The 27,551-nt window shown below is 34.6% G+C and overlaps 4 protein-coding genes and 1 pseudogene across 12 annotated transcripts; 3 read left to right on the top strand and 2 right to left on the bottom strand.

Moving 5' to 3' along the window:
- Positions 1-895: 895 nt before the first annotated feature.
- On the top strand, positions 896-4,309 carry LOC142529388 (cell division cycle protein 48 homolog; annotated as a pseudogene).
- Positions 4,310-5,072: 763 nt separating this feature from the next.
- LOC142529561 (uncharacterized) lies at positions 5,073-7,853 on the top strand. 8 transcript variants are annotated; one of them, XM_075635122.1, is made up of 5 exons: positions 5,097-5,183; positions 5,265-5,327; positions 6,876-7,090; positions 7,183-7,331; positions 7,541-7,853. In XM_075635122.1, the coding sequence occupies exons 2-5, from the start codon at positions 5,309-5,311 to the stop codon at positions 7,626-7,628; spliced, it is 471 nt and encodes a 156-aa protein (XP_075491237.1). In that variant the 5' UTR covers positions 5,097-5,183; positions 5,265-5,308; the 3' UTR covers positions 7,629-7,853. The 8 variants fall into 8 exon arrangements, with proteins under 8 accessions (XP_075491232.1, XP_075491229.1, XP_075491238.1 ...); XM_075635116.1 differs by having other exon boundaries at positions 5,103-5,183; positions 5,265-5,452; XM_075635117.1 differs by lacking the exon at positions 5,265-5,327 and having other exon boundaries at positions 5,073-5,183; positions 6,894-7,090.
- A 999-nt stretch (positions 7,854-8,852) lies between these two features.
- On the bottom strand, positions 8,853-10,651 carry LOC142530132 (high affinity nitrate transporter 2.4-like). Its single transcript, XM_075635920.1, has one exon. The coding sequence runs from the start codon at positions 10,564-10,566 to the stop codon at positions 8,983-8,985; it is 1,584 nt and encodes a 527-aa protein (XP_075492035.1). The 5' UTR covers positions 10,567-10,651; the 3' UTR covers positions 8,853-8,982.
- A 5,490-nt stretch (positions 10,652-16,141) lies between these two features.
- On the top strand, positions 16,142-17,873 carry LOC142530117 (high affinity nitrate transporter 2.4-like). Its single transcript, XM_075635898.1, has one exon. It carries the CDS (start codon positions 16,240-16,242, stop codon positions 17,821-17,823), a length of 1,584 nt encoding a protein of 527 aa, XP_075492013.1. The 5' UTR covers positions 16,142-16,239; the 3' UTR covers positions 17,824-17,873.
- A 2,084-nt stretch (positions 17,874-19,957) lies between these two features.
- Positions 19,958-25,134, bottom strand: LOC142529969 (OVARIAN TUMOR DOMAIN-containing deubiquitinating enzyme 9-like). Of its 2 annotated transcripts, none has more exons than XM_075635702.1 (12): positions 24,896-25,134; positions 23,838-24,208; positions 23,550-23,677; positions 22,766-22,839; positions 22,225-22,279; positions 22,059-22,133; positions 21,886-21,959; positions 21,757-21,805; positions 20,879-20,963; positions 20,650-20,706; positions 20,319-20,414; positions 19,958-20,197 (listed from the first exon to the last, which is right to left on the bottom strand). In XM_075635702.1, the coding sequence occupies exons 2-11, from the start codon at positions 24,172-24,174 to the stop codon at positions 20,326-20,328; spliced, it is 1,023 nt and encodes a 340-aa protein (XP_075491817.1). In that variant the 5' UTR covers positions 24,175-24,208; positions 24,896-25,134; the 3' UTR covers positions 19,958-20,197; positions 20,319-20,325. The 2 variants fall into 2 exon arrangements, with proteins under 2 accessions (XP_075491817.1, XP_075491818.1); XM_075635703.1 differs by having other exon boundaries at positions 23,550-23,722; positions 24,948-25,134.
- Between the last annotated feature and the right edge of the window lie 2,417 nt (positions 25,135-27,551).

Genomic DNA, 27,551 nt, shown 5'->3' with positions numbered 1-27,551 from the left:
AAAATTACATCAAAATATCTTTATATACATTAATACATACTAGCGACTTTTGGGAGACGATGCAAATGTATTACTTTTTATCGTAAATATGAGCATGTATAATCAGTCTCACGATTAAAGATACGTGGAATCGTTTCATAAGAGACCTATTCTAAATACATAATCACACATATATATGTACTAATTTTTTTGTAATTAGTCCGATTTATATTGTAAACAAAGTAATATGTAATATTATAGTTGTAAAATTTAATTTTGGTGAGAGATATAATTAACATATAACAATAATTACTCAATAGTTCATATAAATACCCTAACAAGGTGGTTAGTGGTTAGTCGTGGGAGTTCAATATGATTCGAATTGGGTGTACCTACCAATTTACTCTATGATGCGCCCCAAGTTTAGATTTTCTTAATTGCTGACTTTAGATTTTTATTAAAATTATATTTATTTATTATTTACTTTTCAATTTAAATTAGGTTTCTTTACCAATTTAAGTTGTTTGTACAATTATGAATAATAATATGCAAAAACTTGTATGAGACGATCTCACGTGTCGTATTTAGTGAGAGGAATATCGTATTTGAATCATCTATGAAAAATTATTATTTTTTATTATAAAAGTGTTAATTTTTATTGTGAATATTGGTAGGGTTAACCCGTCTCAAATATAAAGATTCGTGAGACCTTCTCATAAAAGATTTAATAATAATAACATGTAGTGTTATCGTACAATTGATTTTTTAATAAATAATTATTGTTGAAATCTAGTTAATATTTGGATTCCGAACGATTTGTGCTGAAAATATAATTTATAAAAATATTATGTGGATATTGTGTTGTTTTTTTATTTTATAAAAATGATGATTTAAGGGAATATTTTGATTTGGAAATTAATTTATTAAGTGATATAAAATTGTCATTTGAAAAGCAATATACTGCTTCCATTTTACTCGGTGTTCTTTCAATTTCTTCATAAATTTCTTCGTACGCTGCAACTCCACATTCTCAGGTAGCTTGCAGGATGAGTAATCAACCCGAGTCATCCGATTCGTGAGTATTTGTTCACTCCTCGTAATCTCTGACTTCGAGGAATCCAATTTCTCCTTCTTGGGTGGAAATTTTGGCGGAAATCTGAGTGTTTTTTTGTTGTTGTTGTTGTTGATTTTGGTTTTCTTCCGTTTTTGGACAGAAAAAGTGGGAAGAAGGACTTCTCAACGGCGATCTTGGAGAGGAAGAAGGCAGCGAATCGGCTAATCGTTGACGAGGCGGTCAATGACGACAACTCAGTTGTGGCCCTCCACCCCGCCACCATGGAAAAGCTCCAGATTTTTCGTGGGGATACTATTTTGATTAAGGTTTTTACTTTTTTAGGGCTCTGCTTTTCAATATCTTTTAATTGATATTTATTTAGTGGGAGATTCGTTAGGTTCTTTTTTTAAAAAAATTAATTATTCGTGTATATAACACATACATACTGTCGATTTGATGTAAGTATCGTTGCGGGGGCTTACCTTTGATTGAGAATTATGTTGTTTGATTTCGAATCTCATCATTGCTGGAGGATGAAGAAGTTCGTGCTGGTAATTTGGTTAATTAATTGTTGTCATTGATCTCATGAAATACTGATTTCTGAATTATTTTTGAGTTAGTTGCGAATTATAAATTTGGTTTTATTGGGGTAGATTCTATAATAGCTCCATTTTTTTGTGATATGGTTCAGATGAGAACTTCCATTGTTGCAGCTCTCTGTACTGAAGCTGCACTTCAGTGCATCAGAGAGAAAATGGATGTCATTGATCTGGAGGATGATACAATTGATGCTGAATTACTCAACTCCATGGCTGTAACAAATGAGCACTTCCATTCTGCTCTTGGAACTAGCAATCCTTCTGCTCTAAGGGAAACAGTAATTACTCTCTGGCTTGGATGTTCTTGTTACTATAATGAATTTTGTGATGCTATGATATATTCATTGTAATTGATTTTAACTGCTGAAAGGTTGTTGAGGTGCCCAATGTGTCCTGGGAAGATATAGGAGGCCTAGAAAATGTCAAGAGGGAGCTTCAGGAGGTTATAAAATTCTTTAAGTCTTGTTTCATATGCCATATTTAATGATATGTTTACTGAAGTTGTTTGCCTCCAATCCCTTTATTATTTGTAGACTGTTCAATATCCTGTTGAGCATCCAGAGAAGTTTGAGAAATTTGGCATGTCACCATCTAAGGGTGTTCTTTTCTATGGACCTCCTGGATGCGGCAAAACTTTATTGGCAAAGGCGATTGCAAATGAATGTCAAGCCAATTTCATCAGTGTAAAAGGGCCTGAATTGCTGACCATGTGGTTCGGAGAGAGTGAAGCTAATGTTCGTGAAATATTTGACAAAGCTAGACAATCAGCTCCATGTGTCCTTTTCTTTGATGAGCTTGATTCTATAGCCACTTAGGTTATATACCCTTTTAAGTTGTATATTTAGATAGCAGGATATTCCCTTTCGGCTATTTCAACTTTTGTCGATTAATTTTTTAGTTAAAGTTTGGAAGTGTTTATCTGCAATAAGCATATCGAGCCTTAATCAGGATGAACAAAGAAGAAAAAGGAACCGCTACCTTTGGTTGCATGCATTTGTATTTTATATTCGCATAGAAACTGTCTTACTGGAACTGTACCCTGGTATTGTTTCAGCGAGGAAGTAGTGCTGGTGATGCTGGAGGTGCAGCTGATAGAGTCCTCAACCAACTTCTAACAGAGATGGATGGCATGAATGCCAAAAAAACTGTTTTTATAATTGGGGCTACTAACAGACCTGACATAATTGATCCAGCACTCTTACGTCCAGGGCGTCTCGATCAGTTAATATATATCCCTCTGCCAGATGAGGATTCACGCCATCAAATCTTCAAAGCCTGCCTCCGCAAATCACCACTTTCCAAAGATGTTGATTTGCGAGCTCTTGCCAAGTATGTATACTCAAGGATTTAGTGGTGCAGATATCACGGAAATATGTCAGCGAGCATGCAAATATGCCATTAGAGAGAACATTGAGAAAGTATGTTTCTATTCCCGGCACCCTTTTGATTTATTTTTTCCTTTTATATTTTTCTTGTTACATAAGATGTCATCCGTTTCCCAAACACATGGTCGGTAGTATTTAAATATAATTGGCCTCTTCTTCTGTGAACCTTCCAACCGGATTCAAGTCCTTTCGTGAGGTTATTCTGGGTGATGGTTTTATTTTTCCTCTCATACTAATTTTGCTGAAAGTCGAACACATTGTGAAGTGGGGTATCTTTGTTGCGAGTTTCTCTTCCCCAGTTTCTAGTTTCAATAGTATTTCAGTTGAATGTCAAACTATCTGCCATAGAGACGCATATTTTTTTGCAGAAAACTGCCACTATTATTCTAACTTTTATAGGAATTTACCAACTAAACTTGGAAGTTCCAAATATATGCACATACTTTCTAATACTGGCACTGATCACGTTGTAGAGGGAATCAGAAACTGTCCTTTTCGTTTCCTCACAAACTAGATATATATGTAGAGGGAATCAGAAACAGCACTTTGAATAGGCTTTTGGGGTCTTAATTTATGCTTCTATCAACTCTAAAATTTACTCTGTTCATGATGAACGAATACTCCTTTTCAATATCTGCATTGTCGATCTATGGGGAACTTTTGCTGTGTTCATTGAAGAACAAACACTCCTTTTCTCCATTTCACCATTTCTTAGTACTGAAATCTGAAATACTGAGGTTCACTTTGAAAGAATTAAGATTTTTGCCTCTTTAGATTATTGTAACAATATGTACTTTCTGCTTTTACTCCATTACATAATTTGTGCTGGTAAAGATAGTTACCAGTTTGAATGGAGATCGACAATTTTTACGATATCATGGATGTAAATTTATAGACAACTTTGCCAATCTCAGGACATAGAAAGGGAGAGGAAGGCAAAAGAGAATCCCGATTCTATGGATGAGGATGTTGTTGATGAAGTTTCAGAAATCAAGCCCGCACATTTCGAGGAGTCCATGAAATATGCTCGTAGAAGTGTGAGTGACGCTGATATTCGCAAGTACCAAGCATTTGCGCAGACGTTGCACAGCAGTCTCGAGGATTTGGAACAGAGTTCCGCTTCGCTGAATCAGGAGTCGGTGCGACATCTGGATCTGACCCATTTACAGCCTCTGCTGGCGGATCTGAGGAAGATGACTTGTATAATTAGACTTCCTGAGGATTTTACCATTCAGTGACTAAATTTGAAATTATTTTTTGCAAGCTAGTCACCTGGAACCGGTGCCAACAAATCTAACCCTTTGTTTATTTCTTGAATCATTTATACTTGTGGACTCCAGGTTTTGTCTTTGAGTTATTTTCTTTTGTTAGAAATACTATGGCTTCCCTTTGGTGACTGGCTTGTGATTCTATATCGACAGTCTTCTATTTAGGTAATTGAAATATGTATTCGAGACTTTGAATGGAGAAGACAGGTGTTGGGATAGCTCTTACATAATGGGCTTGAATCAGCTCCATTTTTTCTTCCAAGAGATTCTCATTTATTGGATCTTTTCCAAATGCAAATAGTTTTTAAAAGTGCAGGATCTGTCGAATAATGTTTAGTTTTTTTGGTCTGTTTGTCATATATATATATATATATATATATATATGAATGACTTCTCATTCTCGTTCCATTTTTTAACTCAAAAAAATTCTCGTTCCATTTTTTAACTAAAAATAAATAAAATTGACCCGAAAAATAGTCTAGGAGTTTTTGAAAAAAAAAACTATTATTCATTTGGAACACAATCTTATTAATAATAATGTGATGTCATAATTCTTATTTTTAATAATTATTATTACTATATTCATTTTTTATTTAAACATTCAAAATGTATTTCCACCAGCTAAAAACCAATATTTCCATCCCTGATCCGAACACGATGTCATTAGGACGCTGCACACTCATTTTATTTTTTTAGAGGTCCTTATAAAAATTTAATATCTTTTTATTTATATTTTGTTAAATTTATTTATTTATTTATTTTTAAAATAAACCCGAATATCAATTCATCGAGAATTTTTCCATTTCTTTTCTTGTCACTCTAATGGAAATTTTGACACACGCTCGAATGGGGATGAGGTTGCAGACTCTTCCTCTACCCGTCATCTCCTTCCATTACTGTAAGTTTGAGGAGCGCTTTTTTTTTTGTTAAATTTCATCAATTAATCTTACAAGTTACATATATTTCCCACTTTCTCGAGGGCCCTTTGGCTTCTGACATCTGCAAAGCGTTCTGTTATCCATAATGCGGGTGAATGATGGAGGTGGGTTTAGTGGTTGCAAATTCACTCAAAGATTATATCTTTTTACACCCCATGTTAAATGATAAGAGGAACCCTCTGTTTGTTCAGTAAATCTTTCGACCCGAGTGCAGTTAATGAGAAGAAAGGTAATATTTTCGACTTTTGTGCATCATTTATGGATATTAAAGTGTATATGGCTATGGTATCTTAATGGGTATTTCTGTTTTTTGGTTGTATCATAAGTGTGAACTGAATTTTGATTCATGGTTTGCTTCAAACGAGTCAATGAACCTTTTGAGGGCATTAACAATTGCCCAGCTCAAATCTTTGGAATCCTTCTGTTAGCTCAAACATCTCATTTTGTTTAAAATGGGACATTGTCGTAAACTGGAGGTTAATGGTGAATTAAGGGAGCACCGAATTGGTTGTGACTTGTGAGGAACAATTTATGGGGTTGGTTTTATGCATTAAGTTCGTTCTTGGTTTGATATACATATGCCATTTATATCATTCATGGATGTGAGTTGGTAGAGCGATGCAAATTTATTAGGAATAAGCTTCATTTACTTTTATAGGTTTACTGGTGTGAAATTGAGATATGGATTTAATGATTGTTAAATAAGTGCATTAAGCAAGATAAGATATGGGGGATGAAGTTTTGATGTGAATTGGAGGCTGAGGACTTTGGATATTCGGTGTCTATAACCTCAATAAGTAGGAAATTGTAAGGAAAAATTTGGATGGTTACAGATTAGAATATATTCATCTATAATAATTTTTTATAAGGATTTTTAGCTCTATGATCTTATTATAAATGAGCAAAGCTAGAGGAGTAAAGACCAGTTAAAATGAATTTTTTATAAGGATTTAGCTCTATGCTCTTATTTTGATGGATTTTCATTGAAATCATTTGCAAAAGAATTAGTTACTGATTAGAAGAGGGCTTGATCCAGCTATATTGTAAGCATTTTGGGTAAATTTGAAAATTCACGCCTTCGCAAGTGTGCGCCAACTTCGTGAAGGGCCTCAAAAGTTATTTCACTTGAAGTAAAAGTTCTATCTATTTATATTTCATTTTTCATTGATAAGGCCATAAGGGACGCTACATTAATATTTTGCCATACCCATTAGATTAAATTTATATGCGGCATTTTTGGTTTGAGTAATAATTATATTGTTTGCATAGTTGCGATTCAAACAATGCTAATGGTTTGTATTGGCTAGACCTTGAGAAATTCTCATACAATTTTATTTGTTACTATATCGGAAAAACAATCTGAACCGATTGAATCGCTTTTCCGTGCATGTATGGGGACGGATTTTTAAAATGGTAGATGAATATTCTTAGACCATCTCTAACCATAACTCTATTTCAGATCAAGATGAGCACTAAAATATCATAGTTTCTGCACCAAATATAATTTAATCTCCAACCCAACTTCTTCTAATTCTTACTATAAAATGAATATTCTCGCAATATTCTTTATATTATGTCTTAAGATTTATTTAATATATATTTATAAATTTAATAATATAATTTGTGTACTCACGCCTTCATTAAAAATCCAGCTCATCTCTGTTTATCAGCTGGAAATTCTACGTTCAAGATCAAGCTAAATGCTGGTTCTCTATATGGTAGTAATGCGAAAACACAAGGAAGAAAATCAGTAAGCACATTGCGCGCACTGCCAGAAACAGTAGTCTCTGTTACAGTTGCTGCCACAATTGTCGTTGCTGCTGCTATATTTCTTGGGCCAAAATCTAAAACTCCGGATGTAGCGGAGGTACATGAACAGAAATTAAACGAATGTCTTTCCTTTCAAGTGTTTTTGTTTTGCTGAAATGTTCCTTGGACTTAAAATCTTGAAACCATCAGGCTCCCACAAAAACATGCGAGGACTGTGGAGGTTCAGGAATTTGCTCAGAATGCAATGGTGAAGGATTCATGCTCAAGAAAATGTCTGATGAGAGTGCTGAGAAAGCGAGGTTGTTGGCAAAGAATATGGCGAGTAGATACACAGCAGGGTACAACAAGCTCTTTTATTCACATTTCTGAGCTTTCCGCAGGAACGAGTTCCTTTTGTATGATAACAATTATAGGAATGGTCATGGTGCAACTCAAATTTATCAGATTGCAAAGCAGTAAACTGTGCCATGTTGGCAAACACAGATTACTCACACCCTTCATTAAATTATCCTAAATCTTTTGGTAATATGTGCTAGTGTGTTGGCAGGCTTCCAAAAAAGTGGAGCTATTGCACGAAATGTTCCTCTGGTCGATCCTGTAGAACGTGCGGTGGAAGTGGGAAGCTGAGCTCCTAGAAGGAGACATCCTGTGATGGCTCGGACTCGGCTCTGATGCTGGTGGTTCATTTTAAATTAAGAACCGTGTCCACAATTTTTGACTTCAGAGTTGGATGTTTATTTTGATTAGGGTCAGATCCAGGTGGGATATTTTTCTTCAAAAACTGGGGAGAAGATTCTTGCAATATACTGTGCAGTTTCGAATAAACATTTAATTTTTAATTTCTGCTATTTATTTTCTCATGGATAACCTCTTCTACAAGTTTTACTAGCTATTAGAAAAGATATTTTTGTCTTTTTCACATAATCCCGTGAAAGACGTTGTCAATTGAAAGAAAATTGGAAAATGTTATGTACAATTTGAGTTACAAAATGCATTTCAGATTACAAAATTATTCATGCACTTTATTTGGAAAAAAATCTTTTCAAAAGTACATTTAAGATAATTTTATAATTTCAAATGTATTTTGTAATTTAACGTATAACACAATTTGTACATGTAGGATAACCAAAGAAAAATTAACCCGAAATCATGACTTCGCTACCTTTACGGATTAAATCACATAACAAAATAAATAGACAACATCCTCTTTGCTAACTGACTAAGTAAGACAAAAACTTGTGTGAGATGGTATCACGGATAGTAGTTTGTGAGATTTGGGTAATCTATGAAAATGTATTACTTTTCATGCTAAGAGTATTACTTTTTATTGTGAATATCGGTAAAATTGACCTAGTCTCACAGATAAAAATTCATGAGATCGTCTCACAAGAGACCTACTCGATAAGTAAAGGTGAATTTTTGTGAACACGACGACATATTACATTTTAACGGTTACAAAACTTCTAACTAATCAAATGTTTGAAAATTTTATATAAAAGCTGAAAATCATTTAAAATAAACTCTTGGAAACATTACAAGATAATTTAAGATGAATAATACTTTCATATGATGGGCAGCGGGCACCAACCTAACAACTAATATGATATCATAGAAATAAATAAATAAAAGTGCCCTGCCATCGTCTTGCGATACGTGTTTTCCAAGAATTCCGGTACGTAGTCGATTTTTGAGAAGTCTGGCGAATGACTATTTTTCCATTTTTAGTGTTATGCTTTAAGGATCGATTATCCACTTGGTTCGAAATTTTATAATATGCATCAATCAAAGATTAAATCAAGTAGTCGATTTTTAGGAAGCAATGAAAATCTTGATAAAATTTGATTCCATGGAAACCAATTCCCAGCAGAAATATTGAAATTATTCTCACAAAAATAAACCGATGGAATCAAACACAATTCCATATATGTAACAAATATTGCTTCACATCATATATTCCACTCGCACACGTAGGATCCCGTCGAAAACAAATTAGACGTAGTTTGGTGTTGCATTTGGCGGTGTTGGAGCAGAGGCGACACGTCTCCCCCTTTCAGATCGACTATTTTCAGCAAATTTCAAACTAGTTTGATGCATCCCATTCTGCTTCTCCTCCTCAGTATAGTCCGCTGAATAATAGTGTTCTTCTGTATGCTTGACGTCCTTCGAAGCTGGAAGAAACATGCTACCCCATTGTGGGAAGTGCACCAATGTGACAGGAAGAGTGCAGGCAATTATCATTAACCCCATATTCCTGAGCCCCACCGAAGTGTCGTGGGACGTAAAAAACAGCAGTTGTGTTAAGCCCGAACCAAAGTTTCCTCCAGCTCCTGTCATGCCAGATATTATGCCTAATGATCTCCTTGAAATGAATGGGACTATGCCAAAAGTTGCTCCACAGGCGGCCTGGGCACCGATAGAGAAGATGATCATATGTGTAACGGCGAGAGGAAGGGAATTTGCCTCTCCTAGAAGTGCACAGAACACTCCTCCCATTGTTTGTAGGGTCCATAGGATCCAGAGCCTTCCCCTCATCCCGAATTTCCGGGCGGCGACATCGGACGCGTATCCTCCGAATGGGCGAGCAACCAGGTTAGCCATGCCGAATGTGGCTGCTATGATTCCGGCAGTATGGAGCTTCAGGTCAAATCTGTCGTAGAAGTACTCAGCGATGACATTATCGGTGGACAGCTCAACTCCCATGGAGTATCCGTAGAGGAGTACGAAAATCCAGGTCCTGTAATTGGAGACAGCGTAGCGAAACACCTTCCAGAACTGATCTTTCGCAATTTCTCCCTTCTTCTGCAACGTGCTCAGGTTCCCATCAGGAAGATCTTGGCCCAGAGTCATCACCAAAATACCCATGATCACATGAAGCCACCCCGGAATGAAGAATGCGATCCTCCAAGCTGTAAATGGAGTGGATCCCACCTTCTTGATTATCTCATACAGCACAGGCATCAGCAGCTGCGTCGCACCTCCTCCCATATTCCCCCATCCAGCTGCCGTCCCGTTCACGAGCCCGATAATCTTAGTATTGAACATAGTACTCATCCAGTACTGGCAAGAAACAAAAGTCGCCAGGGAAAACCCTATCATGAAACGAACCGCCACATACCCACCGGCCGATGAGACGAAAGACATGCAAAACACGGTAGGGGCGGAAAGCATTATCAGAAAAGCGCAGCCGTAACGTGGTCCGAGGAGATCGCAGACCGCACCCATCACAAGCCTAGAGAAGATACTTCCGGAAACCGAGGCGACCCCGGCGTTTCCGATGTCTCCTTTCGTCAGGTTCAGGTTGTCCCGAATAATCGGCACCAGGGGAGCAGCTGCGAACGTTGACACAAAACAGGTGAAGAAAGATATCCAAGACAGGTGAAAAGTCCTCATGTGAGGATTGGCAAAGGAAAAGAGCTTGAATTTCTTGGCCTTGTGCTCGGAATCAACCGGCAAATCGAACTTGGCCGTGGTATCAGTGGGCACCATCGGGGAAGCCACTGAGAATGCGAGCACCGGCTCCCTGCCTGTAACTCCATGCATGGAGCTTCCAGGAGACCCTTCAATATCTGCCATTTTCTTCCTCAAGAATTGCTACTAAAATTGAAGTGGATTAATTATTAATCAGTGATTTGATTGAAATGGCGATTGCTGATGAAGGTTGAGGATTCTAGCTAGGGTTTATAATAGTGCAAGGAGTTGACATTTTCAATATGTTTGAATGAGCCAGTGGAGTTTCCCAATGGTTGCAACTACGTAATATTATGATTTGTTTTATTACAAAGAATCCATTCTCCGCATCTGAGTTGTGAATAGTATTAGGCTTATCGTATATCCCAAAGGATCATTCAACGGGGCCCCTGGAATCTTACAAAATTCCATCAACTATCATTCTCTTTTATATTCCCTAAACCCTAATTTTTTTTTTTTCCCCCAAAAAATCTAGTCATTAATTTGATATGCTGAAAAATCAAAATGGGCTAATTATTCTCAAATCTATTTCGAATAACACTGGAATTAAGATATAATTCCCATGCGACGAACAAATTATTGTAAGGTATATATCATAACTTTGTTATTTTTCTTTTCGTTTAAATATATTCATTTTTGCAACTAATGCAGGCAAATTAACGAGTCGAGCTCGAGTACCATGTATATTTGAGGCCCTTGTCCTCTCCTACGGGAGATATGCATGATTGCAACTAATCAGCTTCAAGTAATTAATCCTCCGAATTGTAAGGTCAAATGTTAAAAGTTGGCTTATCGAGGATAAATAAGTATAAATCAAATACTTGGAATAACCCTTTCAGATGCTTTGAGAGTCTTGTTCCCATAATTTATGTTTTGTGAAAGTTTATATATATTGGGTTTTTATCAAAATTAGTGTATTCTTAATTGACAAAAAACCTTGTGTGAGACGGACTCACGGGTCGTATTTTGTTAGATGAATCGTTTATTTGGGTCATCCATGAAAAATAATATTTTTTATGATAAGAGTATTTACCTTTTATTATGAATATCGGTAGGATTGACCCGTTTCACATATAAATATTCGTGAGACCATCTCACGATAGACCTACTCTCCTTAATTTATTTCTTGGTTTGAGAATTGGGGGATTTTTATAATGATATTTCCAAGAATTCATATCATTTGATGAAAAGTCGTGGATTTTAATATTTATTATAAGAGCTCCTTGACATGATAATTAAGCGTCGATGATGAGATATATAAGAGATGATGAGATATTCTGAATATTCAAGATTGCATTATTGTTCGTTTCATTTTTGTCGTCTTTATTATATAATTAATTTTTTTCAGTCAAAATATAATAAATCAAAAATAACATAAGCAAAGTCAAATATAAACTATAACTACTACATTTAGAATACTTTTTTTAAAAAAATATTAAAAAATTCCGTTGATTGGACATCAAATAGAAAACAAATTAAAGCTTTACTGAGTTGCTACTTGGTATGTAATACATATTATTGCAGAAAGAAAGATATTTTAAAAAAAGTAGATTGGCGATGCAATAAAACAGAGACCCATTGCTGCTTAATAAAATACTACAAAAACTTATGTGAGACTGTCTCACAGGTCGTATTTTGTGAGACATATCTTTTATTTGGATCATCCATGAAAAAGTATACTTTTTTATACTAATAGTATTACTTTTTATTGTGAATATCGGTAGGGTTGACCCGTCTCACAGATAAAGCTGATTCGTGAGACCGTCTCATAAGAGGCAAAAACTTGTGTGAGACGGTCTCACGGGTTGTATTTGTGAGACGGATATCTAATTTGAGTCATTCATAAAAATATTACTTTTTATTATAAGAGTATTACTTTTTATTGTGAATATCGGTAGGGTAGACCCGTCTCACATATAAAGATTCGTGAGACTATCTCACAAGAGACCTACTCTAAGTAAGAAGAGGGGGATAGAAATCACAAGCCATTCATGTAAATATAATTTCTCTGATTTAATAAAAAAATAGTAAGTTTTTGTGATATGATGTCGCAGATATTTTTTCGTGAGATGAGTCAAATTTTTTCATTTTTAAAATTATTTTTTTACGATTGATCAAAATAGAATATTTATCTCACAAAATTGACCAATAAAACTATTTCATCTGAGTTTTTGTGTAAAAGAAGAAAGGAAAATTATAAGGAACTATTATAAAATCCACCCTAAATAATGAGGGTACAGAGGTACTAAAACATTCATTGCTGAAACTTATCCCTAACAGCCCGGCGTACATAATGTAATCGATATCATATAAAATCCTCCCTTTGAATTTCGAATCCAAATTATATTTGAAAATTATATATGCTAAGAGTATTACTTTTTATTATGAATATCAGTTTGGTTGACCCGTCTCACAAATAAAGATTCGTGAGATCGTCTCACAAGAGACATACTCGAATGAAAATTAGTAATTTTTAAAATTGAAATGGTAGAGGAGAAATAAAATATAAAGAAAAATGTCGTATATATAGTTGAATGATTATTAAAGTGTGTGTTGATAATTATAAAAACAATTTACCGTCATATCAAAGTTAGTTGATAAATTAAAAAGGGTAACTTTTGATATTACAATCAATAATCAACCCACATACCAAATACCATGCAAAAAATAACTAAGAAGTAATTACACTACAAACCTTCTTATATCTAATGGTTTTCAATCATCTCCAAGTAAAAAGATTTTTTTGAGGTGCAATGATTGACTCTGTGTTGGATATAACAATTAAAATGTGACGTTTAAGATTTTTGTACTGTTTAAAATTTTCGAATTGCACCGTTAACATTAATTATAACTTCTGATAAAACAACAAACATTCGATCCCACAAAATTCTTTATTTTAACTCAGTAATTTCATAAAATATCTAAATTATCCCCGTCTAGCATGTTTTCTTCCCCATTATCCACCATAAATTGAAAAAATGCCTCCATATTTTAATTTAAACCCCTACACACTTATAAAAATGGCAATCATATTTATTACCAGATAAGGATACATACTCAGAATCAGATCAAGACAAGCGAATCCAAAAACTATAATAAGATTTTTTTTATTTTATGAAATCATAATTTTTTCATAATTAATTATCATGGCCGTCATAGTACAGTGTGTCTTAATATTAATAATTACAATTAAAGTTGACATTTTTTTCCATTCATTAACTACGTATAATTTTAGCCCTTTGTCTCGAAAATGATGCTGATAAAAATAATATTCTTAATTAAATTAAGAACTCTATGAGCTCGTGAAAGGTTATTCGATTACGTATCAAAATTATGTTAATTATAATGAGTTGACTAATTAGTGCTTATTAATCATTCATATATTATTTAATCTTTACTTCGATTTAATTTACTCTCTTTGCATACGTAAATGTTTGAATGATGTACCTTCGTTTTTTTTTTTTCAAATGGACAAAGAAAAAAAATCACGTAACAATTATAAAATCTTAAATTCGTTCGTATTTTTTCTCCCCATAAATTCAAAAACCTAGTTACAATCTCTAATCTAAAACAAAAATTAAAGTACATACTTATGAGAAAATTTTCGGTTTTAATTTGAATGTAAACTACTAGCTAGTTGTCAAGAAAAAATATGTACATTGATCTCTTATGAGATGATCTCTTAGATATATTATGTGAGATATATCTACTCAATACATACTTAAAGTGAAAAATAATATTTTTTCATGAATCGGGTCAGGTTGAAGATCCGTCTCACAAAAATTTGCCGGTGAATCGTCTTACATGAGTTTTTGTGTACGTATATAATTTTCGTTATATCATTTTACTGTCTTAATAGCATTTGTTTTAAATATTTCAATCGAGATAAGATAATAATTATTTTAAATTTATATTTCGTTGGTTTGTAATTCTTTGATTTTGGTGATAACAAACGATATTTAATTATTACAGAATCCACCCACCTTTCTATGTATTTACAATTAACATACATTAAATCACAATGTCTTTTAGAACCAAACTATTCAAGACGGGATTATACGAGTGCTCAACCATATGACAGACATGTCAAACCAGGATGTTCAAGCTGGTCAATCTAAGTTTCCAACCAGAATTTCTCAAGCCTAATTGGACTCTACAAGTCACACTACATTTGGTCTTCGAGCTGGACTTTACAAAATTCAAAACAATTATCCCTACACACTCGGTTATATCAGAAGATCTTTTTGACTAATCAAACATGAAAAATAAGATCATGAGGAAAGAATAATGTCCCCCAACACAAATATCCATTTATTATATTTTTTCTAGCTATTCATGCCCCGTACGTCAGTTAATGCCAGCAAGTATTGTGCATAGCCGCACAAAAAAAATTTGACCGCTGCTGCAAAAATGTTGCCCAACACTTGGTAATTATTATTATATATATTCAACATTAATTATTTGACCAAATAAATTAATTTCAAGATTATATACATAAATATACAGTAAGTATATCTATATTTTAAATTTTCACACACGGATAGAAACACCAGTCCAGGGACAAATTAATATAGATGCAGCTATCAACAACTTGTTGGAAAATACGTACGTCGTCCACGTCCAAATTATCAAGAAAATAACCCCTTCAACACATCAAAGCGTTTGAAAAAATTTACAACTATATTTCAATATGTTTTCAATTTTATTGAAAGGGCAAATTGAATTTAAAGAGCCGGATTAACACGAGTTTTGGAAAAGTATATTTTGCGACGAAATCCTTTGTTATAATTGGTGCTCCATCTTATACTATAATACATGCATGCGTACGTACACAAATTATCAAAACCTTATAGTTTTCCATCAATATAAGTATCAAATATCGTAGCATAAGATTTTTACCCCTTTTTGTAATGAAATCAATTTTAACAAAGCTGTCGAAGAACATAAAATGTTATTTAATACATAATGACTTCAATTCATGATTAAAATTTATTTTAAAATTAAAAAAAAACATTTAGGGTACCTATATAATCTAAGGCAAAAAATTGTGTGAGACGGTCTCACGGGTCATATTTTGTGAGACAGATCTCTTATTTGGGTTATCCATGAAAAATATTATTTTTTATGCTAAGAGTATTACTTTTTATTGTGAATATCGATAGGGTTGATCCGTCTCACAGATAAAGATTCGTGAGACCGTCTCACTTATAGTCCACAAAAGTGACAAAAATTTAAAGAAAAAGATATATTAACATATGTAAAAATGAGGAAAATTTCATGTTTAGTATAAATAAATTGAGTAAGGGACCCAAAAAAAAAAAAAAAAACTAAATTACAGGACCTTTGTATTCGATTCCCTTTCAACAAAAAGAATCAATTGTTCTGAAAATAAAATTACATTTTAATATATTATTATTTTATTTTTTTGCATTGAAATCAATTTGAAGGAAGTCATTTTCACATAATTATTTTGATCAATTCTTTGACAATTTTCCCATTCAAGTAATACCAACTATATTATATATTTATATGATCCTTTGGGATATACGATAAGGTTAATCAGATGCGGAGAATGGATTCTTTGTAATTTTAAACAAATCATCGTCTAACCATTGGCGGTGCTCCGCTGGCTTTCTATACGCATAAAAATGTCAACGCCTCACACTATATAAACCAGAGCTAGATTCCTCAACCTTCATCAGCAATCGGCCATTTCATTCAAATCACTGATTAATAATTAATCCACTTCAATTTTAGTAGCAATTCTTGAGGAAGAAAATGGCAGATATTGAAGGGTCTCCTGGAAGCTCCATGCATGGAGTTACAGGCAGGGAGCCGGTGCTCGCATTCTCAGTGGCTTCCCCGATGGTGCCCACTGATACCACGGCCAAGTTCGATTTGCCGGTTGATTCCGAGCACAAGGCCAAGAAATTCAAGCTCTTTTCCTTTGCCAATCCTCACATGAGGACTTTTCACCTGTCTTGGATATCTTTCTTCACCTGTTTTGTGTCAACGTTCGCAGCTGCTCCCCTGGTGCCGATTATTCGGGACAACCTGAACCTAACGAAAGGAGACATCGGAAACGCCGGGGTCGCCTCGGTTTCCGGAAGTATCTTCTCTAGGCTTGTGATGGGTGCGGTCTGCGATCTCCTCGGACCACGTTACGGCTGCGCTTTTCTGATAATGCTTTCCGCCCCTACCGTGTTTTGCATGTCTTTCGTCTCATCGGCCGGTGGGTATGTGGCGGTTCGTTTCATGATAGGGTTTTCCCTGGCGACTTTTGTTTCTTGCCAGTACTGGATGAGTACTATGTTCAATACTAAGATTATCGGGCTCGTGAACGGGACGGCAGCTGGATGGGGGAATATGGGAGGAGGTGCGACGCAGCTGCTGATGCCTGTGCTGTATGAGATAATCAAGAAGGTGGGATCCACTCCATTTACAGCTTGGAGGATCGCATTCTTCATTCCGGGGTGGCTTCATGTGATCATGGGTATTTTGGTGATGACTCTGGGCCAAGATCTTCCTGATGGGAACCTGAGCACGTTGCAGAAGAAGGGAGAAATTGCGAAAGATCAGTTCTGGAAGGTGTTTCGCTACGCTGTCTCCAATTACAGGACCTGGATTTTTGTACTCCTCTACGGATACTCCATGGGAGTTGAGCTGTCCACCGATAATGTCATCGCTGAGTACTTCTACGACAGATTTGACCTGAAGCTCCATACTGCCGGAATCATAGCAGCCACATTCGGCATGGCTAACCTGGTTGCTCGCCCATTCGGAGGATACGCGTCCGATGTCGCCGCCCGGAAATTCGGGATGAGGGGAAGGCTCTGGATCCTATGGACCCTACAAACAATGGGAGGAGTGTTCTGTGCACTTCTAGGAGAGGCAAATTCCCTTCCTCTCGCCGTTACACATATGATCATCTTCTCTATCGGTGCCCAGGCCGCCTGTGGAGCAACTTTTGGCATAGTCCCATTCATTTCAAGGAGATCATTAGGCATAATATCTGGCATGACAGGAGCTGGAGGAAACTTTGGTTCGGGCTTAACACAACTGCTGTTTTTTACGTCCCACGACACTTCGGTGGGGCTCAGGAATATGGGGTTAATGATAATTGCCTGCACTCTTCCTGTCACATTGGTGCACTTCCCACAATGGGGTAGCATGTTTCTTCCAGCTTCGAAGGACGTCAAGCATACAGAAGAACACTATTATTCAGCGGACTATACTGAGGAGGAGAAGCAGAATGGGATGCATCAAACTAGCTTGAAATTTGCTGAAAATAGTCGATCTGAAAGGGGGAGACGTGTCGCCTCTGCTCCAACACCGCCAAATGCAACACCAAATTACGTTTGATTTATAGCAGTGGATAAACAATAATACGTTAGCCACTATATGTGTATCTTTTTTTTGTTAGATAAAAATTGCTAAAAGTAGAAACGAACTTGTAGAGATAAAGCAATAATCGAAACAAGTGTGATGTTTACAGTATGACTATTGTGTAAAAGAAAACAAAACCAAACCGAGGTCTGTAGCATGTACAGTTTCCTTAAAACAGATTTGTCCCCTCCTGTATGTGATTCGAGGATCGTCTTGGACGTCTGTTTCTCAGGATACAACCGGAACAACCAGTAGTGACTTAGCACGAGACACTACTGCGGCGAACTGAAAACATACATTTACTTTATCACCGAGATTTAACGGAGGCCAAATGAAAAGCTAACAATACGAAATGCAAGATAATACTTGAAAGAGAAAAGATTATCATGAGCCAAAAGACAATCCACAATAATGAGTCACAACCAACTCAAGAATATGGAGAGCCAAAAGACACTCCCACATTCATGAGTCATAACTTTCGTTCAAACTCTAAATTTTATTAAAATTTCCAACATTTGTTACACTCCTCGATCCCTCTTTCTTTTTACCAAGTAAAACAGGGCCGAAGTGTAAAGGGTCAATGTATCAGCTTTTCAATGAAGTGTTCAGAAGTGAAAACACATGCTTCAAAGTTCAAATGATATATTATGATACAGATACAGAGCCTCACCTCCAAATAATAAATAGGTGAATAACAATGGTGGAACAAGAGTAAAGATTTCGATTAAATATAACAGAAATAATTTTTAAAAAATCCCCTAGTCAGGAAACAGCCCCAAGAGAAAGAATGGTGTCCTACCAGAACAGATATATATCTCTCTCCCTGCAGATTTCTCTTCCCTCCCTATCCCTTCTAGCAACACTACTCAACAAATTAGCCCCTGCCAAAAATGACAAGCTCTTCTCTGTTATTTACTCCAGATCCTCCTAGTGATGAACCTTGAATATAGGAAGCTTTTAACTGCTTAGGATGTCTTGTATTTCATTGTCTATTTGTCTTGGCTCAACCCACGTGAAGGCCCTGAGCAAGCCAAATCTGTACAATTACCCCCTCCAGAATGCTAGGCTTGTCAACAAGGCTAAAATTTTGGAATTGACACGTGATCTCTTATTCGCTTTCATAAGCTCTGGTTCGCTGATCTCCCTCACATTTTATTAGCACCTGTTGGACTAGCTCCTCTTTCTTTATCACTTGTCTTTCCAAGACCTGTTCTAAAAGACATGATTGCTATAGTTTCACTCCGAGCTCTTAGGCCAGCTTCACCTCCAGCTCTTTCACTCTTTTGATTGCTTAAGTAGTAATGCGTGAAACATTAGATGCAGTCTCAACCATTCTGTTATTTGCAACTCATAAGAAATCACCTCAATCTTTGTATGATGTAGAAAGGCCCAAAATACCTATCGGAAAATTTCTGATTAATCCTCTAAGCCACTGATAGCTGTGTGTGTGGATATAGTAGCTTCACATATAACAAAACCCCAACCTCGAGAGACACATGCTTGCAATGTGAATTAGCTAGAATATTGCACCATTCTTTTTCCGAGCTCGATTTAAATCGTACTTAAGTTGACAGATAACCTCATCCCTCTGTCAACTTTTGGGAGACAGCTTCCACCAGCGCCTCACCCAGAAATATTGAACAAGGGAGGGTGGTGGCCTATCATACAGAACCTTAAAAGAAAAGCAACGAATTCACGTAGCCACGATCTCAGCTGCTAGCTCCCCACTCTCTTTTGCATGATTGTCTTTAAATATGTCCAACTTGGAGGCCAATATTGAAATAAATTTTGCAGCTTAACAAATTTGATTGTTAGACTCACTATTATCTCATTTCAAAAAATTTTAACTGGTTGTCACTCGTTATAAGGCTCATTCTATTTTAATTTTGAACATTTTTTAAAGTATTGCTTTGTGCAAAACTCATGCAACTGGCCCATCAGACCTGCTTTGTTCGAGATGGAAACAAAACCCATAAATATCATCAACAAATTCAATTCCGAACTGTGAACTTTATGTTTTCAATTCATCCCTCTTGCTACTAGCAAGATATATTTTAACAAACGCCGTTAATTTCAATTATATGATATTCCTCAAAGTTCTATAACCATATCATCTGAATTATTGTCCTCCTTTTTATGCATCAAAAGAATGTGAATTTGGTACAAACAAAACGTTCTAAAGAAGATCCAATGCAAAATATTGACTTGATTTACAAGCAGAAAAGATGGAGGAAATTTCCATGTTCCAAGAAATAATTTATTCGGAAAAAACAAGGCTAAGTCGCTGCTCCAGACAGGACATACAACAAATTGTAGATCAGCAGGTCGTCAATGGCTTCGGATCCTTGACCTGTTCAATGCAGCAGATTAGAATGATATCACTGAAACCAAGAACCAGAGCAAAATCTGAATGCAAATTAAATAAAAGGGAAATTGATGATCGAAATGTATGTAGTGTGGCTAGAAATTACCATTCGTTCAGTTACTGTAATCATCAGATAACTCCAAATGTTCATGTTGATCTGTCTGCCATTTCTTCTTCTTTTTTGTCCGAAATGTCGGGCAATCTGGAAGAAAAGGGTGGACCAGTGACTAAGCAGAGCTGTCGGACTTCCTCAAATAAAAAAGATTTTCAAATAGTATATTAAACCATCCTTAACTAAACTTCTAGTCATGTTGCTGCATGAGATGTCTGTGTTGACATATATGGTCCATTTATAACATTTCTGAACTTGGTGTTGATATAAAAATGGTTGTCCAGATTGGATTCCAGAATTGATAGGAAGAGGGAATTTAATTTACCTCCTTCCGCATATATGGAATTGTAGTGAACCTCCGCCCAAAAACTCAAGAAGATAACTGCAGAAGAATTGGAACCCAGAAAAGAAGGATAATAAATGAAAAACGAAAGAAATAAACAATGGCAAGATCAATACAGCAACACAATGAAGATATATACCTGGGCAAAACAAAATAAATTCAATTATATTTGTCACGTGAAGGAACTTCATACTGACTAAGAATAATGTACCTCTCTCAGACTTTTGGATACTAGGAAGAATCTCAATATAGCACGTGTCCTTGAACGATGTTATCACAAAAATTTTTACGCCGTACTGCAGCAAAACAATATAAGTGAATCACTAAATCGAGAGAAATTGTGGCTTGCCCCATTAGATCATGTATGATATTGCAGATCCTCATGGCAAAATGCATTTTGTCCCTCTGTTTTTTTTTAAAAAGGTACCTATTCTTCAATTATTTATGGAACTTTTTTGAATCAAATTTTAAAAATACAGGGAGATTCGTGCCTTTTTTTTTTCAAATGACGTTTTCTGTGCTTTTCTGAAAACACAGGGAGCAGTCCTCACTTAAAAAAGTATGGATCTACCACAACAAAAAAGAAGACTTTACCCGTAAGTCTCAACTAGCAAACTGAAATTACCATGTTGGGATGTATCTACATATGCATATTGTCAAATAATAACCACAAACACTAAAATATTATAGTAAATTGGTAAAACAGGTAACAAAAGAACAGTATTTTTCAGTATTTCCTATTTTACACTTCTAAACATTTTAGATGTGCTAGAATACCAAGTAAATCTCACAAGTCACCATAAAACAAAATCTGGGATAAAATATAATCTTGCTATCATCACACCTTTTTTTTTTTTTGCATACTTGCATATATTTCTAGGTTATGTATCCATGGTAAGGTTCTTCAAAACTAAAACATATAATAGTTGAATGGAGAGAAATTTGTCATTTGTGAAGGTGATTAACAAGATAGGAAAAGGCACAATTTTCTGTAAACTTTTTTGCAGCTTCAAATTTTATATTGTATCATGCTAAGAATAAAGCATCACGACAATAATGGCTCAAGGAAAGAGAAACAAGAAATCTTACTGAATCCGCTGCAGCTTGCAGAGTGACGTGATCACCCCATTCTCCACTCCTAATACCACGAGCTTAATGTCAGGGGTTAGTCAAATAGGAACAGAAAATAGTTATCTAATATCAAGTACAGAGATATACTTGGACATCTTTTTCAGATAGGGTTCATAAGCCATGGATACATATCCCTCGTATATCTCTGGGCAAGAACTTAGCTGGAAGTCCAATTGTTGCAGCAAATCAAATATCATTTCAAACAAAAGCACACTACAGTTTCAAGAAGAATGAGAAGAGAATAGTAAAAAAGCATTAACCTGATTTACAACTTGCTGTCTGACGAATTTGTGATGCTCTGGAGTCCGATAAAATTGGTCTGACAGAGCTCGAAACTGGGGACAGAAGTTCATTCAGTTATTCGGGTAGGGCCTCTTAATGCCACTTTGTAAAAGTAGCTGTACATTGACTGATGAAGAAACTGACCTGGCAGTTACCATCGCCTTGAACCTTGAACTCTACCAGTTCATACACCTTTAATCTAGAGGAGATAATATTGCATCTGTCAGTATTTGCAAAAGAAATGAATAACATTAATCTATACCTAAAAATATCATCCCGGTTTATTTTTTCTTTGACAAGCGGATAAGAAACAAGCTATTGCAAAGACACTCTATCAGACGCGTGTTATCAAGAACAATCATTGCTATCTCCTACCAAAGCTAAGAGGAATGTCCCATTTATATTATTCAAAATTTATAAACAGACCATTTCTGATTTAGTGTTCACCGATCATTTCTGTCTTTGGAAAAATAGAACTGAAGAAAAAGATGTGCATTTCAAAGACACTGCCTACACAAACGCTGTTGTTGCGGACACTTATTTTGCCTAATTTGGTAGTGATGTGGTCAAATGAAGGAGACAAATCTAACACCATTCAAATTGGGCACAGATCCATAAGCATTGGCCGCATTAGAGTACTTTTTTTGTACATGAGAACGTCATGTTAAGTGATAAATCTAAATACCTGTCCAGAAGCCTCTGATGATCTAAAGTTGCTTCATCCATGGATGGTATTTCACCATTAATTCTAGGAATATGCTGCAAAGATGAGAACACAGAGACATATCAGCCTCCAGTTCTTTATATTTGCAATCAAGCAAGCATAGCATGAACAAACATATCTGCCTTAAAAGTGATCCATAGATGAAATCCTGGCACAAATCTAAGGAAAAACTAATGACTAAGATCAGATTTTTATAAATGATACCTTGATTAGAAGCAATGCATTATAAATGAACCAAGGCAAACATCCATTCAAGTAAAGGCTTTGTTTTTTCTTTAGATTATCATATAAATCATGCACTACCGTTAGATGAATAGTCCACAAATAGAAATTTAAAATACTTCACCCACCAATAGAGAATAAACAACAAAATGGAAAAGCTCAATAAAATTATTTGTAAGTTCTAACACTTCAATGCTGAAGAAAAATGCACAAGAATGTGAAGAACTCAGACTAACTGATAAAGTTCCTAAGTGAGTAGTCAAGACGTAAGTAAAATGCTGCAGACGTCGAACATCGGGGTAGCAACTAAAACCAAGCGTGCCTAAGAAGTATACCACATATTAGATACGGGTTGTTTAATTTGACGTGCCCATATAATATACAATGTATTTAATCATGTCAAACAAGATGCTGAGTCACATGATTTTCAAGGTCTATCATTAAACTAAAACGAACATCAATTAACTCAAAAGGAATATGAATTCCCACATAATAGAGAAAACTTCAACAGAGCTACACTTACAGGTATAGGAACCATCTGGTTCAGTCTTTTTCCCACTTCACCATCCAAAGAGTACCCATCCATTAGTTCTAATGAGTATAACCACTCCTCCCCGCAATATGTTTCTTCTACTGGGCTAGAACTTGAAGCTGAAATCCCCAAATTAGTTTATACTTCATGGCGATTGTCATTTCCTACTAGTCATATAGAAATTAATGCAAGTGACAGAAAATCTTTTTCTACAAGTCATGTGGTAATTAAGTCAACTATATTAACGAAGAAAGTAGTTAGTTTGAAAGCCTCTTGTACCTTCAATTTCGAAGTTGTAGCTTCCCAGCGTTTGAGGAAACCAATCCTGAGAACAGTACGAAGTTTGTGGATGTTGTACCCCTTCCTGGAAAGTCTTGATTGGTTCAGTTACTGAAAGTTGCGATAATTCTTCATGAAGACAGTTCACAGTAAGCTCCTGATTTCCTGTATTACTGCAGTCAGCATCGTCATGATATCCTTTTGAATAATACCCTGAATAATAGTCTGCTTCATGTTGCATGAGGGAACCACAATATCCCCAATTAGAATATGGATCACCGTCGAACAGCCGAAGACCCCAACGGACAACATCAGGATCTTGTTCATAGGTAATCATTTTGAATAATAAAATATTTGTAATGAGAACGAGCCTGCATCCAGCAACCTTGATTTAATCAGGAAAATACACCATACATCTCCCCAAGAGTGAAGACTGATAATTTGTGCTTTGAGTATTACAAGACATTTTTATTAAATATCTGCAACAGATAACATATACCACTCTCTTTTTTGACTACCTAAGTAGATATAAATGCAAATCATACATGGAATATACGTTGCAAATAAGCATAATAATTATCATGAAAATGAGCATTGACTAGATCTATTCCTCTGATACAAAATCATCAGCCAAAAACATTAGCAGCATCACACGGAAGCCCATCTAGTTAAATACTCCATTGTTCTGAACCATTCAATAATATCCAAACAGCATGAACTCGAAATAATAAAATCATCCAATTAACTTTCATTATATGTAAAATCGCGTCCATCAATACAACGGTGAAGTACCAAAAAGCTTAACATTTCGATCCGAACCAAATCTCGAAACTCCTCCTCCTTTTATCACATTTAATTTAGTAACTTTCCTGACTTGAAGCAAAATCTCAAAAGGAAAAATGCGCATTTGATCTGTACTCGTAAAAAAAAAGGCAACGTCCGATCACTGATGTATACAGCATCAAATCAATCAACGGAAATCAAATAAAGTTACAAGAACGAGATCAACATGCATTGTAGAACAACTCAAACAAATCAAACCAAAAAAAAAAAGCAACCTCGAGTTCTTAAAATCTAGACCATATCTGAATAGTGCCGTTTTTTGCTCACCACAGTCGCTGTACGTAGACACACTTGTTATATGCACACGAATTATACAGTTTCGGGGCGCCACAGAGTGAAGGTGGGAATCGAAAGGGAGATGAATGGATGATGATAACTGGTATTTTATTTATGTAGAATTATTCGAGAGAAGGCGTGAAAGTTAGCAAGTGAATGTATCTGTTTGGGAGTGAAAAAAACAGGGAAACCTCGGTGCATGAAGGAATGTGTAATTTTTATACATTAAAAAAAAAAAGCAAAAACAAAATTCTTTTTTTATTGAAAATAAAATATAAATAAATAATAATAATAATAATAATAATAAAACATATAAAAGAGAAGAACTAGAATCTCACTTCCTGAGTCTAAAATGAACAAAAACTCCTGCAACAAGTATCTTAGTCTTTATTTTCGTTTTACAGAAATTATTAATTCAAATTGATGTATGTAAATCCATGCTGAATGTGGATTATGTATTAGCTCATATCTCCTTGGTAGCGGACCAACGAGAAAAGGAAATGAAACATGATTTGGTGAAGAGTATGTCTATTGTGAAACGGTTTTACGAATTTTTATTTGTGAGACGAGTCAACCCTACCGATATTCACAATAAAAAATAATATTTTTTCATGGATGACTCAAATAAAAGATTTATTTAACAAAATATGACCCGTGAGACTGTCTCACACAAATTTTTGCTTTGATTGGAAACCTAGCTCTTCGTTGCTTAGCTTGGCTATGTATGAGATTTATTGTTCGAATACATGATAGTAAAATTAATTTAAATTTGGGCAATTGAATTATAAATTAATAGTATGTCACAAAGAATTAGGTATATCATATCTAATTTAAATATTGGATTCTCTAATATATAATCAACAAAACTTCTATGTGACGGTCTAACAAATCAATTTTGTGATACATATATTCTATGTAGGTCACACATGAAAAAATATTATTTTTTTATTGTAAATATGAGTATGGTTGACACATTTGACAACTACATATACATGAGACCGTCTCATAAGATACATGCTCATATATACATTATCATAAAGAATTACATGTAAGACCTATATCGTTATGCGGATAATCTAATGGTTATAAAATTATATACAATATTAACATACAATAGTGTGATGACCAATAGATTTAATTAATAATTTACGTAGAGAATAAAATCCGGTTTTGGTGGCCCCTACATTTGAAATTCCAAAACCAATTCACATTTATGTTTATATGCATATGAACATTCAACACAAAATTTTTAGAATTTAGAATCTGTTTATATAAATTTATTAATTAAAAACTTACAAAATTCATAAATAATAAAATACAAAATTAGAGACTGGTGGATATTTTTTAAAAGGACAAAACCCTAATAAAATCATCTTACATATTAATTTTATGAATATAATTATATTATTTTATATATCGAAATATTATTTTTCACTTTAGATCTGAATTAGGTCGATCTGTCACACAGATATGTTGTCTAACAGAAAACCTTTTTTAAAAAAATATTGAAAATACAATCACATTTAGATCATTAATTCATTATAATCCAATAATATAATAGAATAATAGCATAGATACCAAATATAAAATTTAAAATAAAATTTATATTTCACTATCAACATAAAAATTATGGTCATCATTGAAATTATATATTACATTCATCTCAAATATATAATAAATTTATTTGTTTTTTTATAGATATTAAAAAATCATTGAGAAAACAAAGTTTACTAACAAAATCATCATATATATATATATATATGACAACTGAAAAAATCATATATATAATTTAAAATTTTGAAAATTGATAAAAAGTAAATTGACTGTGAATGGGGAGAGTATATATCGGGGGACGAGTAATGAGAAAGGAAAACGAAAGAAAGCGGACAATGGAATTGGAATCTAAAATCTGGTCTCGTTTTTCAGAAGCTGTTGTCATCAAACTGACGGCGATTCCCCTTTCTTTGTCCTTTTACCCTCTCACTCTCACTTGTACCATTTTTTTTCCTTCTTTGTTCGTTTTAAATAATTTATATAAAAAAAATGAATTTTTTTAATAATTTAAAAAAATAGATGAATTAATTTACAGTATATATATATATATAGAGCAGATTAAATGCTACCCACCTAGTACATATGATTATAGTATTTTTCAGAAGTATTTATTTATTATTCATTATTATAAAATTTAATAATTAAGCAATTATTAAATATATTTTCTCAAGTATAACATTGAAAATAGGGTTCCTTTTTTTGTGGTACTATTTTTTTATTCATTAAATAAGGATATTGTACGGGGGATCTCACGTAGTCACGTATATCAATAATTTTGACTCCGTGAGAATGTACCACATCTGCAAATTAATTTGATGGAATAAAATTATTTTATTTCATTATTTTTACATCGGTTGATCGTAAAATCTCATTTGGCTCTCTTTATGTGCATTTTTTTACAATTTGTTAAAAAATTGAAAATTGACAATGATTTTATTAAATAAAATATCGAGCTAAGTTTTACATTTTTCTGTTCGGAAAAATAATTTATGATATTTTTTTTTGGTGTTCATTTAAGAATAATAATTTTTAAAATATAGT

Source organism: Primulina tabacum, chromosome 16 (genome assembly GCF_025594145.1).
Source record: "Primulina tabacum isolate GXHZ01 chromosome 16, ASM2559414v2, whole genome shotgun sequence".
Taxonomy (NCBI): Eukaryota; Viridiplantae; Streptophyta; class Magnoliopsida; order Lamiales; family Gesneriaceae; genus Primulina; species Primulina tabacum.
This window is presented reverse-complemented; position numbering and strand designations above follow the sequence as displayed.

Coding starts and splice junctions, on each gene's coding strand:
- LOC142529969 (XM_075635702.1), bottom strand. CDS start 24,174: ATGATTACCTATGAACAAGATCCTGATGTTGTCCGTTGGGGTCTTCGG. Junction 22,840..23,549: donor ACCAGATGGTTCCTATACCT/GTAAGTGTAGCT, acceptor TCATCTTTGCAG/CATATTCCTAGAATTAATGG. Junction 21,806..21,885: donor TATCTGAAAAAGATGTCCAA/GTATATCTCTGT, acceptor TCGTGGTATTAG/GAGTGGAGAATGGGGTGATC.
- LOC142530117 (XM_075635898.1), top strand. CDS start 16,240: ATGGCAGATATTGAAGGGTCTCCTGGAAGCTCCATGCATGGAGTTACA.
- LOC142529561 (XM_075635114.1), top strand. CDS start 5,108: ATGGAAATTTTGACACACGCTCGAATGGGGATGAGGTTGCAGACTCTT. Junction 5,184..6,875: donor CGTCATCTCCTTCCATTACT/GTAAGTTTGAGG, acceptor TTAAAAATCCAG/CTCATCTCTGTTTATCAGCT. Junction 7,091..7,182: donor AAACTCCGGATGTAGCGGAG/GTACATGAACAG, acceptor TGAAACCATCAG/GCTCCCACAAAAACATGCGA.
- LOC142530132 (XM_075635920.1), bottom strand. CDS start 10,566: ATGGCAGATATTGAAGGGTCTCCTGGAAGCTCCATGCATGGAGTTACA.